The 17,741-nt window shown below is 44.6% G+C and overlaps 1 protein-coding gene across 3 annotated transcripts; it reads right to left on the bottom strand.

Moving 5' to 3' along the window:
- Positions 1-7,508: 7,508 nt before the first annotated feature.
- Positions 7,509-13,732, bottom strand: LOC4329651 (uncharacterized). 3 transcript variants are annotated; one of them, XM_026022591.2, is made up of 3 exons: positions 12,731-13,729; positions 12,352-12,666; positions 7,509-8,516 (listed from the first exon to the last, which is right to left on the bottom strand). In XM_026022591.2, exons 2-3 carry the CDS (start codon positions 12,664-12,666, stop codon positions 7,791-7,793), a joined length of 1,041 nt encoding a protein of 346 aa, XP_025878376.1. In that variant the 5' UTR covers positions 12,731-13,729; the 3' UTR covers positions 7,509-7,790. The 3 variants fall into 3 exon arrangements, 2 of the variants coding, with proteins under 2 accessions (XP_025878376.1, XP_015624475.1); XR_003240387.2 differs by lacking the exon at positions 7,509-8,516 and adding an exon at positions 11,160-11,841 and having other exon boundaries at positions 12,731-13,703; XM_015768989.3 differs by having other exon boundaries at positions 12,352-13,732.
- Positions 13,733-17,741: the final 4,009 nt, after the last annotated feature.

The raw sequence follows: 17,741 nt of genomic DNA, 5'->3' as shown, positions 1-17,741 counted from the left end.
GCTTTAATAACAGTACAATATAGAAAATAATTGATATAGAAGCACTAAAACGGATACCCTCATCTCAATCGGGCGGTAAGCCCCATCTCAATCGGGCACGGCGTCCGTCACAGGCTAGAAGTCACTGATGTGAAGAGTTATCTCAATCGGGCAAACGGCCGTCACGGATGAACCCGCCACCGATAGCTTTGACCCAGACGACCAGTCAAACTATAGCCCATCACAGATGACCTATCTCAATCGGGCCACAACTAGCGCCCGTCACAGATGACTACTAACCTCAATCGGGCCTACACTAGAGCACATCACAGATGATACTCATCTCAATCGGGTCTAAACTAGAGCCCGTCACAGATGACTACTTACCTCAATCGGGCCTAAACTAGAACCCGTCACAGATGATACTCATCTCAATCGGGCATTAAGTACGGCCCGTCACAGATGACCATCATCTCAATCGGGCATTTAGTTATGTCCCGTCACAGATGACTATAATGCACAAAAAAATAAATTTTGTTTTTTGGCTAGCCTCAGGCCTTTGCTAGCCATGCCAGCTGCAAAAATAACAGAAACAAACATAGATATACAATATGCAGTCGTTTGGACAAGCGTGAATTCTACGGACTTCTAACCCCAGTGGACACAGAACCTATTTTGCTTCGTATGTCGTCTCGGGCAATGTGTTCTCAGCAAGAAGCATAGCCTTCAAAATTTCTAAAAGATCTGTGAAACTCTTGTCTGTCTATCCATTACTTGTCTTCAACTTCATTAGGTCCAAGGTAACTGACAACTTAGTGTGCTTTGCTTTGCATCCAGCGTACAGAGGCGTCTCGGAATCACTGACCAACCTACTGAACTTCATGGAATCTCTCTCATTCTGGGCTGGGTCCTCAACGTCATGTAACATGTCTTGCAGCAGATCGTGATCCACATCAAACATTTCACCGCCTAATGGAGAAGGTATAAACATGTCATGCTCATCTTCATCTTCCTAATTATGCGCACCACTTCTGTCTGCTGCTGCTCCACTTCCTGATTCTTGCTTCCATGTTTCACCCAATATGTATAGCCCTTCATGAATCCTCGTTGTATCAGATGACCGTGTACATCCTCTCCGCTATCAAACATATTCTCATTCTTACAATCTGCACATGGACAACACATGTAATCGTTGTTTCTTCTTTTCCTATCCTCCTCCGCATCGTTCATAAAATTTATTACACCATTTCTGTACTCCGGAAAATGATGTTTCACAATTTCGCATACATCCAACTTCGATCAATTGCTACAAAATAAAAAAAATAAATTAGAGGCACATCTTATAAGATCAGTATTGTTAAAGTAAGACGTGATGAAATTGCTCAATTAATGATTAATATTACTCACTTGATTGCTCCATTTTGATCACTTTTGGGAATTTTCTGTTTTCCTTGGAAAAAAGACAAAGAATCGCCCCCTACAGCCTCCTACCAAAATAGTGAACAGTGGGATACAGTTACACTAGGTGGTGGAGGGTATTTATACTGTGCAACAAATATCTGTAACGGTCCTAAAACAATCAACCATGACGGGCATACAAGTAATCTCTATCGGGCCTTAATAAAAGCCCATAAAAAAAGAGTGTCATCTGTGACGGGCATTAAACTTATCTTAATCGAGTCTTTAGTTGGAGCCCGTCACAGATGACCCTCATATGTGACAGGCTTCTTTTAGGGCCCGATTGAGATATGGCACCCTCATCTCAATCGGGCCTCAACTATGGCCCGTCACAGATAAGTGTCATCCGTGACGGGCTCTAGTTTTATGCCGATCTACCATGGCTGTGCGACCATATCTCAATCAGACGAAACTTTGGACTGATTGAGATTACTTCCTTGTGACGGCCCGCAAATTCCAATCTTGTTAGGGGTCGTCACAGATGGAAGGATCTGGACTAGTGAAGCTATATATAAAGTAGTGGCAAAGTTATGTTTCGAGAAACACAAAAATCACAAAGGCCTTATTCGGTTTAGAAGGGATTGAGGAAGAATAATTTCACATTATAATAGGTGTGGAATAAATTTCCTCTAATTCCTCCCTCATAGGGATTAACCGAACCAGGCTTGAGAAAAAAAAATAAAATATGGGGATAGAATACTCTTCTTTGCCCCCACCATATCCACGTGTACTCAATGCGGACTACACTACAAATTGATTAAGAAAAAAACTGATTGTCACCGCTTTCTTTCAAGCAAAAGTAACAAGTTTAGCACATATCTTTGCATAGACCTCCTCTGCAATCTGGCACTTATTGTGCATATTTAATTAATTGGCAATATTCATCATTAGCGGTCAAATTACAGAACTCCTCTGATAACAAGGGTCTGAATTGAACTAGGTAATTGCATCAAACCCCTATATTTGTTATTGTCTCGGGGAAGATAACAAAAAACAGTTAATTTGATCGTGGCCTGCAGGTTAATTCGCTGATAGACTCGTCAGAACCAGGGAGTCGACAGCTAGCTAGCTATAGTAGGTAGATGGATCGAACAAGAGCGGAACTAGTACCTGATCAGGGGTGGGATCAGGAAGGGAGTTCGCCGGCGGCGAATCATGAGAGTGCATCGCCATGACACCGAGACGCCGGAGGAATCTGGAGGAGGGGGGCGCGCCGGTTAGGGTTTGGGTTCTCTCAACTTAATTTGTTGCCTTTGCCTGTCCGAGACTGAGAGATCCATGGGCTAGGCCATCCGGCCTCTTGGACCTGCGTGACCCCCAACGACAGACGACCAACAGCGGAATAAGTTCATTGGAGGTCCCTTAACTTGTCGACGAATCCGATTTTCGTAAGTCCTTCAATTGAAAAACCAGATACAACAGGTCCCTCAACTGTCAAAACCGATGCAAAATAAGCTGACGTGGCTAATTTGAATCAATCATCATTGGATGTGGCGCTTACGTGGCAATTTAATTTGGAAAATAATAAAAACTGTGGGCCCACATGCCAGTTCCACAAAAAAAATTAAAAATGGTGGGGGCCACGTGGGCCCCACATGTCATTATCACCCCCTCCTCTTATTCCTCCTCTCTCCCTATCTCCCCTCTCTTCATCTCTCTCCCCTACTCCCCTCTCCTCTATCCAGGCATGGCAGGGAAGCAGCCGGTGGGAAAAGGAGGGGTGCGCGGTGGCCGGGAGCGGCGCACGGTGGCAGGGGAGGCCGCTACGGCGAAGGTGACCATGACGACAGTGGTGAAGGCGGCTATGGTGGGGGCAACCGCGTCTATGGCGTCTGTGGCGTGGGAGGTGGCCACAGGTGCCGTGCCGCCACCGCCGAACCTCGTCCCTTGCTGCCATGGTAGGGGAGGTTGAGGAGGTGGTAGTGGTGGTGCCTCCCTCTGTCCCTTGTAGGCTGTTTTCGTCGTCATGCCACCGGAGAGGGAGTTTGATGCTGACATAGGAGCGGAGAGGGATGAGGAGGGAAGGATGACTGTTGCGCATCGATGTTGAAAGTGGTGACGACGATGTGGTTGAGCATTGGGGTGCGACCATGGCCACTGTATGTCTGCCCCGTGGCAGTGAAGACGATGAAGCGTTGCTCCCTACTACCCATCTCCGTTCTCCCCCGCAGCGGTGAAGACGATGAGATGGGTGCTGCTAGATCCAGCAAGCAGCAGGTCGGCAGAGAGGAGAAGGATGGTGCCGGAGAGGATGAAGAGGACACCATAAACTCCAAATCAACGCGACAGAGGCTTGTTGCGCCGATGATCCCTCCGATTTCTTGACCACAGCCATCGTCGCTTCCACTCCCACAATCCGCCGGTTTGCATCGCCGTCGGGGAGTTGGCAGCCCGCCACGCTGATCTGCCCCACCCCGTGCCATGCAAAATCGAGGCCGTCGGTGCCAAGTGCTATTCCACCAGCCGCCGCTCTGGTCTAAAAATGTGGTTATTTTTTATGTTTGCTTATGTGGTCACATCAGCACCCCATCAGCTAAAACCACCTTCAATATTGAGACTACATTTGCATCGTTTAGGAAGATGAGGGATGTGTTATACCCCGGTTTTGTGGTTGAAGAATGTAATTAAGTCAAACTCGACGTCTAGATGAAGAACCTAAAGTGAACTTATTCCACGAACAGCACACTACAACAATGTGGGCCTGAGTGTTCAGAAGCCCACAACGCAACATAAGCCGAAAATCCTACCCATCTTCCGCAGAAAGCTACCCGTCCATCCCACAAGCAAACCTACAACTGAATTGACTAACATGAATTTGTTTAACTCGGTTGCTATACATACGACATCCAATGCATCTCGTACTATTATCAGGGCATGCGGCTATGGGCAAGGGATTAATCTACGTTGGAGATGCATCGTCGTACGTCTCAGTCGGATGAAGCGGTCGTTTGTGTAGTGTAATTCATGTCCAATCTAATAGTAAGTTGCTCCTATATTTTATGCCTGAGTGAGTAACTATGGTTGACACGTTTTCCGATCACCATGATGAATCACCGAAAGCCCTACGATGTTAACCGGAGTCGTCAACCATCTTGATCTAGAAAACTCTAAACCAATATGGGTTTAGAAGAATGAAAACCAACTAGCATAAATAGCACAACAATTATCAGACAACATAAATAGATTTTGCATACCATAGTTAGCTTAGAATGTTTTACCAAGATTACTAACTTGGTCGTACATACCATAAACAGAGTTGACCTACAAGCCCTAGGCTATTTAACCAAAAAAGATTTTCTTGCACACTGCCGCACGGAGGGCACATTTGCACCATTCTGCTCCCAAGACGAAACCACCACTAATACATGTAAGAGCGTGCACTATCGTCTTCACATTCTCTCTTGTGTTATTGACGTGCCCCCTATCAAAAGGATGTGCGTAATGCATGAATGTTAGGATCGTTTCATTTGATCAGTAAAAATGAAATAAGTTGTAGCGCCTCCAAGTAATTAATTACCTCGATGCTTCAGCTTGAATTCTAGCTACCTAATCTTCAATAATACTAGCTATCTTGCCATTTATCTCCACTCCCTCATTTTCTAATTTTGCCAATAGATGATCAACCTCCTTCATCTTCCTAGCAACATCAGCTCTAGCTCCATTGCCAGATCCACCCTGCTAGGATTAATTAGAGAAATATAGTTGGAATGGTAATGCATAAGCTAATTAAAACAGCTATTCATGCATGTTAGTGGATGCTAATGAGAGAGCATGGCTGCAATTAGCTAAAGGTAGTCCTTTGAGAAATTATACGACCAAACTTACAAAAGTTTGACCACCAGTATGTCTGACTGTATGAAATTTATATTTACTATACTTGTTTTTGGATATGCTTTAATAACAGTACAATATAGAAAAATCATTGTTATATAAGCTACAAAGTAGTGGCAAAATTATATTTCGAGAAACACAAAAGGTCACTAAGGGAAAAAAAATAAAATGAGGATAGAATACTCTTCTTCGCCCCAAGTAAATCAAACGCCCATATATCATGGAATTAGGCTGCATTCCAAAGTGTTGCGTGGAGTATCAGAAATAATCTAAATTACTGCAGCCGCATGTCAGGGCTTGCAGCAGCTGCACACTTTGAAAAATTGAATAGCGGCTGATGACGGTTGCCGTTGGAGCTGAGGGACGGCGACTGTTGGACCTGATGGATGGCTGTCGCAGGCACGGCGTCACGTATGGAGGAGATAACGGTGGGGAAAAGAAAATTAAAGCTAGAAGCACACGCGCATTGCACTTAGAAATTAATGCTGCAGATTAGGATTAGCTAACGGCCTGGCGAAATTTGAGTTTTTTTTTTCTGCTGACAAAGCACAACAATTAAAGTGAAACAAATATTGCACATAAATGCGTCCGATACATAAATAGTTTTCGATGGAAGGAAGGAGACATAAATAGTAGGATACATATCCATTTCGAAAATGGATGTTAAAATAAATATTGAACATACACTTCTACCCGTGGTACATCTGATTCGCAATAGTCTCACGATAAGTCGACATAGCTTCCTCGCTGTTGGGGGGAGTCGTACCAACTGCGGAGGGGTGGCGCCTGTGGCACACGGGGGTACCCGTTGTACAAAGGGTTCTGTGTCATGAAGTGGGGGTCATTACTATCAGTCATAAAGTTGTGGAGAGCAAAAGTAGCAACTATAATCTTCGTCTGAGCAGCTTCCTCTCCATATAAAGGAATTCCCCGCAGGACTCTCCACTGACTCTTGATCACCCCAAAATCTCTTTCAACTGTATTACGCATGGCAGAGTGCATGTAGTTGAAAGTCTCTTCCTTTCCAACCGGTGGTGGAGCTTCGTTGCCTTCGAAATCATCAACATGGTATCTAACATTTGTTTACGGTGGTAGGAAACCGTACCTACTGGGATAGCCAGAGTCAACAAGCAGATATTTCCCTGAAATATAAATAATTGGAAGTGTTACTAGTCGACACAAATGAAAATTTGTAATTATGAAAACTATAACACAAGCTTAGTTAGATCACTGTACTAACCCCATGGCAACCGTGGAAAAGCAAATGGATAGCGGCGAACTGCCTCCGATAGAACTCTTTGGTCGTGTACTGAACCAGGCCAACCAACATCTACAAACATAACTCGTTCGTCCCAACCAATGATGGTTAGCACATTTCTAGAAGTTTCATTGTGGCGGTTCCTATGTGGAATTGAATTATCTCTACGCACAAGAAGCGGTACGTGCGTCCCATCTATTGCTCCTACAACACCAGCAAAGGGAAGGAATGCATCATCTTGGGCAAGCCGGTAATGCTGCGGGAAGTTGTTTGGATCAACTTGTTTGATGATGTCGGCTGCCATCTCATTGACAGCATTCAACACCCTGTGAAAATATCTATTCATAGTAGCGTTGCAACGAACCATCCTATTGTTGACGCTCCTCACGGAATGACCACCTGCCATGGCGTACAAAAACATTCCAATTGCTTCCATAGGACATACCTCATAGGTACCATGCAAGTGGTACCTACCTGCTCACAAGGAGATTGTAGAGAGCGTGAATCTGGTCCGCTCTCATCCGAAACATGTTATGGCACTGCTCTGGGTTGTTCATTGTTTCCATAACCCATTGCATGCCCGACTGCTGAGGTACCCGTCTTGGTGCTCGTGTGCTTACATTCCTTTGAAAAGCATCAGCCAACAACTCCATAATTGTTTCATCCTCCTCGCTTGTGTATCCATCTTTAGACCCTGAAGTGTTCCCTGAGGTGGTGCTCATCTTGGTAGGTCATGAAATGGAAAGTTGTTGTAGCATGTACAAAAAAAATCATATCTCTGATGTTCATAACATAAACAGTGTAATACAAGTGCAAACTGAGATAATGTTGTCGTTAGTGTATGTGAAAGGAACAAAAAATGCACAATATGAAAATAAAAGTTAGATAATAATCTGAGAGGTGCAGTGACTGTACAATAAATGAAACACAAGTTTATAACTTAACAAAAAATATTGCACATTAGCAGTGAGTGTAAAATAAATTATTCCATTAGAACAACCAACTTAGATTAATACGCAACGTGTGCCGAATTGTTCTTACATCAATACAAATCAACCTGCATATAACATAACTATGTTCGATTTAAAAATCGAACACATTATTTCACTAACATAACGATGGAATAAAAAGGCAGAGCAACCAACTTCAGCTTCAGTCGCACCAGCAGCAGCAAAACTTAGCAGCAGTCACTCAGTAGCAACTCACAGAGGCACACACAGCACGGCCATAACACACAGCTAGCACACAACAGCACACAATAGCACTAGCAGAAGCACCATACCCACTCAACACACTGCAGCTCCGTCGGCTCCCCCAGCACCATCATCCCCAGGGTCCCCCCATCACCCCCATCAAACCGTGTACCACCAGGTGGAAACCAACCCCCTGAGCAAGATGGTGGAGGGAAAAATCCTCCACCATTAGGAAACTTCATGGCATAGTGGAACCTAATGTAGTACTCACGCATCTCCGGGGTAATGGCATCACCTAGGAAGAACTCGCAAAAGTATGGGTCACTAAAGAGCAAAACCCCCATGTGGTAAACATCTGAGCTAAATAAGTGCCCATCAGACTTGACCAACTCAATGCATGCACGAGCACTCATAGCCTCACGTTCTCGCTGCTTTTGTGCCTTACTCTCACTAGACTTAACCCTCAGATCAGCGAGCCTATGCAAAGCCTCACCGGTGGAGTCACTGCGGGTCCTTTTGGAACCCCTAGACCCACTAGCCGGTGTTGCCACCCTTTTGCCCCTACCCCTGGTTGGCCTTGACCGTGATGGTGGATCAGGTGACTGTGGCGCATCTGGCACGTCGACAAGGTCCTCAACATCGAGGAGTTCTGCGTTGGCTGGCTGCAACTGCTGTTCCAGTTCAGTGCCTGGGACACTTGAACGGTTGCCGACAACACACCTCCCCCTGAAGACAGCATGGTGCTCAGCAATGAATCTGAGAGGTGCATTCCTGAAAGACCTAGCACATTTTCTCATCTGCATTTCAGCAAAAGAGAAACAAACTAGAGTGAACAAGAAGTACACATGCATATATGTATTGCATAAAGTACAGAAGCTACCAAACTACAAGCACACAGGCATATATGTATTGCATAAAGTACAGTACGATGCACACAGCAAGCACACATGGAATGGCTGCAACCTAACTGCCCATAATATTAGCAACAACATAGCTTATCAAGTGGTTGCAATTATTATCAAGTGGTAAGTTAAATAACAAGCCGACATTTTCAGATAATTACGATTGCTATTGCAATATTAATAAAACAACATCAGCAGGGAAGTATTAATTTCAATTTGCTTCAGCTTCATGTAAATATGCAAATGTCATGTGTTATCCAGGCAGTAGTACTACTCCACAAGCACTCACCACAGCTGTGAACAAGTCTCATATGATTCACTAAATTATACCACATGTCATACATTCACAACACTGAATATAACTACTGCAAAGTCCATTTAGCTGCCAAATTAATATGGAAAATGCTTTCAGAGTATTTAAAACATCAAAGTGTGCATATGCATATTACAGATTTGACCAAATATTGCTTAGCGCAAAGTATTGTAAAATCAGCAAGGACAATATAACTGAGTATTTGGGTATAACAATCAATTTTTTTGGTGGTAAGCAAATGTAGTTGTTACAGCCATTGTTTTATTTCACTAAGGTGGTACTTAACATTATACATGCAGTGAGAAGTGAAGGTGGTGTTCAGTTAATGAGATGAAAGTAGAGGTATGTACTATTGAAATATATTAGCAACTTTTGGAATGTTGTTAACAACACTTGTACTCTAGTTGGTACTACTATATCATCTTTCATTTTATAAATTACCAAAGGTATCATCAAAGGGATGTCTAAGTTCTTAACAATATAATTGCTCACTACAAATTATGTCCTGACAGAATCCCAAGCATGCATATGTGAATCCATTTGATGTGCACTAGGGTTCCTGATCTTCCGAAAGGTTCTGATAAACAACGATTTGGGTGGAGTCGCGACACAAATCGATCCGGCTTCTTGAACGCGCACGCTCTTGAGCCCCGCAATCGCAGCACCACATCTCCTCTGGTTATCACCCTTGTCGAAACGCGGATGACCTCACCGAGAAGGCTAATCCCTGTTTGCCAATCGAAGAACACAAACAAGAACGAGATAGAAAACAACCAAAATTGCATATGAATGATTAAGCTCACGAGTTGGGGTCTTACAAACCGATCTAACAGCGAAACTGCTCTCGACAGAATAATCTAAGCAAAACCCAAAAACCTAAAGATGGCGGCGGTACTGATATATAGAGTTTAGGGTCGTGCAACCCCCTCTCGATACAACCCTAATGGGTTCCAACACGATACATGGCCCAAAGGCCCAAATACGGTGACGCAGCACCGGGACAGATTCTGGACGTCAACTTGTTCGGTCGATTCCCATTGACTCGGAAAGAATTTGGGCGTGGGACCAGAACCATTGGAAATGTTATCTTCTTAGCTTTCCATCCATATAAAGAACGCCCCAATGCGAGCACGTATGCGACCTGGGCGCCTGTTTTAGTGCAGACTGGTCCTGGACTCCGAATTGCACCCGAGGTCAAATTGGTTTGGGCCTCCACCTTGACTTGGACGTCCTCGTGTTGACGAAAAAATCGAACACACCGGCCTGGGAGATCTGCTTAACTCCTGTGCATGTCCAAAGATTGATGAGATGCGAGCGTGCCAGTTAGTTTGATCCTGCAACTGACAAGATATGCAAATAGTAGATCAAAATAGCCGATCGGCTGACAAGCCGATGGAGTAGTTCCAGCCGATAGCCGATAATAGCCGATGCCGATACCAGCCGATAGCGATAGGGATTAAGCAATTGGCTATATGTCCAATGTGGATAATGATATATTGGCAATCTGCCGATGATGATATAATAAAATAACAATATAATCCAGTATAAACCAATCGGCTAGCAATGATATGATAAATAAGTATCGATCCGAAGGTTAAAGCACACATCGGCTGGAGGTCCGATGTCATGAAATCCACAAGATTAGATTAAACAGTGAAACCTTTGTTGTCATCGGCTAAATCCAACTTATATGTATATGCAATCCTTATGAGCCGATGCAACGTCCAGATAACTCACCGGCTAAAACCCCGATGAAACCCTTATTGGCAATCAAGAAGCAGGCTAGAGATTATGGTTCTAAGCACGACTTAGTAGATCAAACTTAACTGATGCAGCACTAAGTATGAAAAGAAACATAATATCTAGACAATCAAGCCGTTGACTGAGTTTTCAGGGTGGTAGATGTCTAAGCTAATCTAATCTAGCAATGTGATTTAACCGATACCGGCAGAAACCCTAAAACGAGAAGCAGCCGATAGAGCTAAATTGATATGCTAAGACTAGATTAACAAAGACATATGATAAATAGGTAGGCAAATATATCATCCAAACCAGAGCAATCCAAGAGGTCGAATGTACTGATGCAGCCTTGAACGACACCGACGTAAACGATATAATTACCTGGGCCGACGGAACATTGGACTTACCCCTTAGCCAGAGATCGAACACCGATGCAGCCCCGCATCAGGTGCCAAGTCCCTTCGGACGATAAAATAAAGTAGAAAAGGTAAAAGGTGGCGATGCGCCGAATTGTATTGATCGTGAAGATAGATTACATAGACCCCGAGTGTACATATTTATACCTATGGGTTGATACAAGTCCTTGTCGGACAAGAAAGAAACTTTCCTAAAGATAAAAGGAAAAGATAAAGTCCTTATAGGACACTAAACACACTTTCCTAAAGATAAAAGAAAACTAACAAACTATTCCTAATTAATAGATAACTTGTCATGCCGCATTCTCTTTGAACTCGGTCTCTTCTGGATAAGCTTCCTTTAGTAGATCAATTTCCTTAACCGAATATAGCAAGAATCCGACAACTGACGACTTGACAACTCTCATCGGCTAATCTCAGGACTTCGAAGCCGATGCTGACTCTAAGCCGATGACTACTCCAGGCTTACCAAATTTCACTGTGAACACCTCGATAATCCTCCATGGCTCTAAGTCTTTCTCCAAGTGTCTCCTTGTCCCCTCCATTGTTACTAATCACAATATAATCATTCGGTAGCAATCTATTCTTGAATTCATACAAAGAAGAACATAGGAACGAGCTCACCTCTAAATTTAATTGTCGCGCACGAGCTCTTGATATCGGTTTTTGAATGACCGTTGGAGGATTGTTGTATGTATCCGAGGTAGTGATGTCCACATCACCATTTGTACTTATCAACATGATGACCCAGCTAAAAAATGGTAAATAAGAAATAATCCCTTTTGCAATGATTCTAACACATTGTGAGGTTACCAATTAAATGGATGTAATACACTTGACAACTGACATGTTTGTGTACTTATCATTGCAATCTCCATGTGTACTTCTCATTGGAAAAAGGCACATTTGTACAGCACACTTGCTAACTTAACAAATTGACAAGCTTACATCTGAAATATTGAATACAGCTATTTAAAATATCTATGTGACTATGTAACTTGCAAAACTAAGTTGCCATGTACATAATACTAGGTTTGAACATTTGCATCTAAAACTAAGTTGGCATGTGCATCTAATGCTAAAATCTGAACATTTGCATCTCAAAGCAAGTTTCAAAACTAAGTTGCCATGTGCATGTAATACTAAGATCTAAATATTTACATGTCAAACTAAGTTAACATTTGCAGCACTATTTGTTCTGAAACTAAGTCTGAACACATGGTTTCGGTAAAGCAAAAAGGAAGAGAAAGGGAGGACTAACCCCTTCCATTGCTTCCCACCACTCTGGGGAGGCGTCAATGCTGCCGGTGTACGGGTTTGTTCCCAGCCCTGTAGCCATCGATTCCAACCATGTCCAGGTCTGGAAACGGCGGCGACAAGCACCCCAGAAGTTCTTCACTTGCTGCTTGCTGACATGCTTCCCTGCCTTGGACAGCATCTTGGCCTGCAAGTTGGCATACCCCTGAGTCTTGGGGCATGACGAAGTGATGTTGCGAGCTTCTATTTCCTCCATGCAGCTTTCCAAGAACGCATGGAGTTCGTCCTCAGTCCAGTGAGTGTGACCTCCGCCGGCCATCTAAGCACACAAATTGAGCATACCAAAATAATCATGAGGAAACACAAATAGAGCAAGGTATTACCTTTCTTAGTTTGTCCGATTCGAGGAGGTCCTAGTCCAGCGAGCGTGCAACCTTCTCCGGGGTGAGGCGGCGGATGAACTGCCGGACGGCTTCGGGGGACTTCGCAGCTACGGAGGAGAGTGCACGAGTGACAAGCTCCACATCGTCTTGTGCAGTGGCTCCGGATGCAGCGTCGAAGAGGTAAGATTTGGTCGAATCTTCGCTCAATTCCAGCTCCACGGACTCCTCTCCCAGCTTACCGACGTCGATGGGCGACGCCGAAGAAGGGGAGGAGCAGATCAGAGGTTCAGCGGCCTCAAATTTCCTCTTGGTTCCTCTTGCAGCCATTTGCGACCGAGGGGTCTCTAAAATAGGAGGCCTCGGCTCTTCAATGGCGCATTTTCGAAATGAATGTGGCCGTCGTCGATGCAGACCCACTGTATTGCATGAGATCGATGCAGCGATTGATCAAATCATCCTGCAAGGCTTCACGAGCGCAGCAGGAATCGATGCCTCGATGCCCAATGCCTCGTCGATGCAGACTGTCTTCCACGAGATCGACGCAGCGATTGATCAAAACAACCTTCAAGGCTGCATGACCGCAGCAGGAATCAATGCCGCGTAGCCCGGACGCGGCTGGAATCGCTGCCGCCTACTGCGCACGCCGCGCCCCTTTGCACTCGATGCGGTATCCGATTCCCCTCGATGCGGTCTCCAAGAGCCTGCTCACGAGTTGTCGATGTCGATCGGCTGTACGGCACCTATGGCAAGGAGCAGCGGCCGCTGCTCCGCACGGCACGCCGATGCTCTCCTCCTCCGCCTCGACGACTGCCGGTCCGTGCTGTGCACTCTTACGGGAAAGGGAATGGGGTGAACTGCTGGACAATGGGGTGAGCTGCCCCTTGCGTCGACTTCACAACATAGGGAGGAAGGAGAAGACCGGTGACGGACGGCTGCCGTAAGGTTCACATCAACAACGGCGTCAAACTCCCACACCTACATCTACAGGAAGCATTGAGCCCAAGACAACATTAGTCTAGAGTGACGACTCCAGTAGCCCATCCAAGCCCATTGAACTATGCACTTTAGAACGCAGCCTTATCCGTTCATCGTATCCGCGTGTAGTCAATGTGCGCGGTGGAGGCTGTCACATCCTGAAAAATTCAAAATATATAAATTGTTGTTTAATTGGAATTTTTAGAAATGATTTTAAAAGCCTAGAAGAGAAGATCTAATTTTAATTAATAAATTCCAATATAAAATGGGGCCAGATAAAATTTCATTAAATACTTTGCTTAATTCTATAATTCCTAGATTTTTCTGGGATTTATTTGAGCTAAGGAAGTATTTTTAATAAATGGAATTGCATTTCATGAATAATTTAAATTGAAAAAGGTTTTAAAAAGTCTCTTTTGGCTTTGGGCCGAAAGTCGGCCCAAACCTCTTCTCTCTCTCCTCGGCCCAAGCCGGCCCAGTCCGCCGCCGCGCGCGCGCGCGTCCGCCTGCTGACAGGTGGGGCCCGTCTGTCAGTCTTCGTCTTCCTCGCGTCGGCCGCCGCCCGAAACCCTAACCGAGCGCCGCCGCCGTTTCCTTCCAAATCCGGCCGCTCCTTTCCTTCTCCGGCCGAATTGATAGAGGGGAAATGATCCTAGGGATCTCCTCTACCTTTTCCCCTTTGGAAACATCGGCTAATTCGTTTTGGAAGTTCGTGGAATCGAGTTCGATTCGGATCGGCCTCTTTCCTTCGAACCCCGAAGTTTCCTTCTCGTCGCCGGCCGCCGTGGGCCTTCGTCGCCGCCTCCGAGCCCCTTTAAAAGGTTCCCCGAGCTCTCCTCTACCCGCCGCCACCCTCGCCTTCGCCTCTCGTCGTCCGTAGTGCTCTAGCGCCGTGTGACCTAGCGCCGTCGTTGCCGCCGTCGCTCCAGCCGTGCGCTGCCGCCGTTCCGGTCATCGCCGTTGCTCGGGAAGACCGCCGTCATGGTCGCCAAGTCGCCGCCGTCCTTGTCTGCCGCTTCGCCGTCGCCGAAGATCGTCGGAGCACCGCCGTCACCGTCGACCCGAAGACCGCCGCCGCTTCAACCTCGTCGCCGTCGCCGTCCGTTGGTCTTCCGCCGCTCCTTTGGTCACCGGTGAGTTCGCCGCGTCGCGCTCTACCCGTTGGTGCCTTCCGTTCGCGCCGCCGTGCCGTCGTTCGCCGGCGAGCATGCGCGCCCAAGCCGCCGAGCCGCCGCCGCCGGTGGTGACGTCATCGCTGACGTCATCGTCGCCCTCTCCCGTGAGCCGCCGTGGACCCGATCGATCTCGACCGTCCGTTTTGGATGGATTGATCTCGGCCGTCCGTTCACGTGAACCGTCGCCCGTGCGCCCGGTCCACCGAAACCCTAGCCGCTGACGCAATAAATCCCCTTTTTCTTTTCAAAAATAATTCATTATTGCGTCATAATTCAATTAAAATCCATATAAGTGTTTTAATCCGATTTAATCTTCAAAAATTCATAACTAATTCATCTTAGCTCGGATTTAGTTGGTCCAAGTCTCTAAATTTTTCTAAAATTGAGATCTACATGTTAAAAATATCCACATGTACTGTTCATGCTTGTTTATGTGCTGTTTTGGTGTTTTTGCTCTTTTCTGTTTAGATTCCGACATTTCCGGAGAGTCCGTTTTCGCAGCAGAAGAATTTGAAGAGTTCCAAGGCCAGCAAGGCAAGTCACACAGATTCCAAACAACCCTTTGAGCATGTTGATCCTATTTAAAGCTATTGTTTCTATTCAACTATTGCATTTATTTTCGAATGTCATTGGGTGGAATTAACCTATTCTTTGTTATAGCCCTTTTGTTCTTGATTACTTTATTCCTTGATACCTTGGGTTATTATAATTTGACTAGTTGAGCTCTATATGTTGGTTCAACTAGATGTATTAGATATAATTGCTTAGCCCTGCTTAGAAACATTAGCACATTATTGGGATAACTTATGACTCACTATTATTTCATGATGGCTTAATGATAATTCACGATGGTCAATCGTGATTGGTTAATTAATTAATGTGCCAACTAAAACCTGATAATGGTGGGTTGTGAGCACATGGTTTTGAGAGTCGTGCTCATGACAATTAAGGACCGGTTCACGAGTTTCGGTTGTGAAACATTAACCGTGCCAACCACAAGCCAGCATGGGCAACGGCTTTATCTTTTATATAGCATGGTTCATTGCGGGGCACCAGACTGAGAAGTGGCGGAGATAAGCCCACGGGGGTCGCTGGGGAGTCCATACCTTGTTTATAAGGGGGTGATTATGATCCAGGAAAGGTGCGCTGTAGTGGATTGTGTTATGCAAGGGGTATTGTCACAACTCCTTTCCGAGGTACCGTGGTGGTGTTGAGGCACATGGTGACATGATGTGGGGTTGTGTCTTGTGGGTACAGTGGTACACCTCTGATCAGAGTAAAACTATTCGAATAGCCGTGCCCGCGGTTATGGGCGGGTCTAACAATGTCTTTCGTGATTAGTCTCACACTTCTCACCATAATAAAAGGTGCTTTAATTGGTAATAATTTGATTAGCTCCTGGTTTGGAATGGTACATTCCTAGTTTGGAGATAGAACTGTTCAGCCGGGATGGTTGTTCAGAATGGTTGGGCCTATGCAACAGAGTATGTTGTATAGTGTTGGATTAATATTGATTAATTATTTACTCCACTGTTTTTCTTCTCTTAAATGTTTGCTAAACGCTGCTTTTGCAAATGAGCCCTATACTATGCCATTCTTTGGTATCCTTGTGCACTTGCATATTTGCTGCGTGACTTGCTGAGTATGTCATATACTCACCTTGCAATCATTCATCAGAGGAAGAGTTCTACAGTGAAGCTGATGGTGTGGAGGATTAGGTGTAGCCTTGGTCAAGCTGCCTGTGGAGTGGAGCCGTCTGCGCCGTTTATCTTATTTTCCGCTGCTTAGATATTTATTGATTGAGAGGAACTATCTACCTCTGTAATGACATTTTATTCGCTTATTAATTAGAGTAATAATTGTACTCTATTATCAATTTGTTATTGTGTGCCTCGGCTGATTCCTGGACGAGGGTTCACACACATGTAAGCGTTTGGAATTTTGGATAGAAATTCCGGGCGTGACAGAGGCAGGGATTATGGCCCCTACACCCCACTAGACAACAAGTTGCTTCAGTAAAAATTACTTCCTCCGTTTCACAATGTAAGTCATTCCACCATTTTCTACATTCATATTGATGTTAATGAATCTAGATCGATATATGTTTAGATTTATTAACATCAATATTAATGTAAAAAATGCTAGAATGACTTACATTGTGAAACGGAGTGAGTAATTGTCACCACTTATTTTCTTTCGAGCAATAGTAACAAGGTTAGCACATATCTTTACGTATACCTCCTCTACAATCTAGCACTTATTGTGCATTTTTTTTGGGAGTAGCTATACTTATGGCGCTATATTTTTCACCAAAAAATAGTCACCATGTATTTACATTGTAAGTCCCTAAATTACATATGTAATTTTAGTGTACTTACAATGTAAGTTTCAAAATTACATATGTAAGTTTCTAAATTACATATGTAAGTTTAATGTAATTACAATGTAAGTGCAAGACAACGTCTATATTTTGCATTGTAGATTACATATATTTATATACTATGCAGATACATATGAGTAGAACCATCAAAAGCTTAAACTAATGAAGCATGTTAAGTTTTAATTAATTGTGTAATGACAGCCGAGAAATACTAAGGACCTGAGTGGACTGAACAACATCTGACGGTCAGAAATTCGACTGTAATCAGCCATAAAATATGGCGACATCATTTTAGCAAATCCGTTTTTTGTTTGCGTTGCGAGTTGAGCTATAGCGCTGGCTTTGCCTCTATGTGAGCCTGTCATGGGCCTCTTGGGCCTGCGTGACTCCAAAACAGCACGCTTTTTGTTTGCAAAAGGAATAAGTTCACTGGAGGTCTCTCAACTTAACAACGAGATTTTTTTTCCCTTAACCACGAAAC

The sequence above is a fragment of the Oryza sativa genome, chromosome 2 (assembly GCF_034140825.1).
Source record: "Oryza sativa Japonica Group chromosome 2, ASM3414082v1".
Classification (NCBI taxonomy): domain Eukaryota; kingdom Viridiplantae; phylum Streptophyta; class Magnoliopsida; order Poales; family Poaceae; genus Oryza; species Oryza sativa.
Note: the sequence above shows the minus strand (reverse complement) of the source record. Positions and strands in the feature narration are given on the sequence as shown.

Excerpts from the sequence above, each read along its gene's own strand:
- LOC4329651 (XM_015768989.3), bottom strand. The coding sequence starts at position 12,666 with ATGGCCGGCGGAGGTCACACTCACTGGACTGAGGACGAACTCCATGCG. Across the intron at positions 8,517-12,351 it reads GGTGGGAAGCAATGGAAGGG|ATGAGAAAATGTGCTAGGTC; the intron begins GTTAGTCCTCCC and ends GCTGAAATGCAG.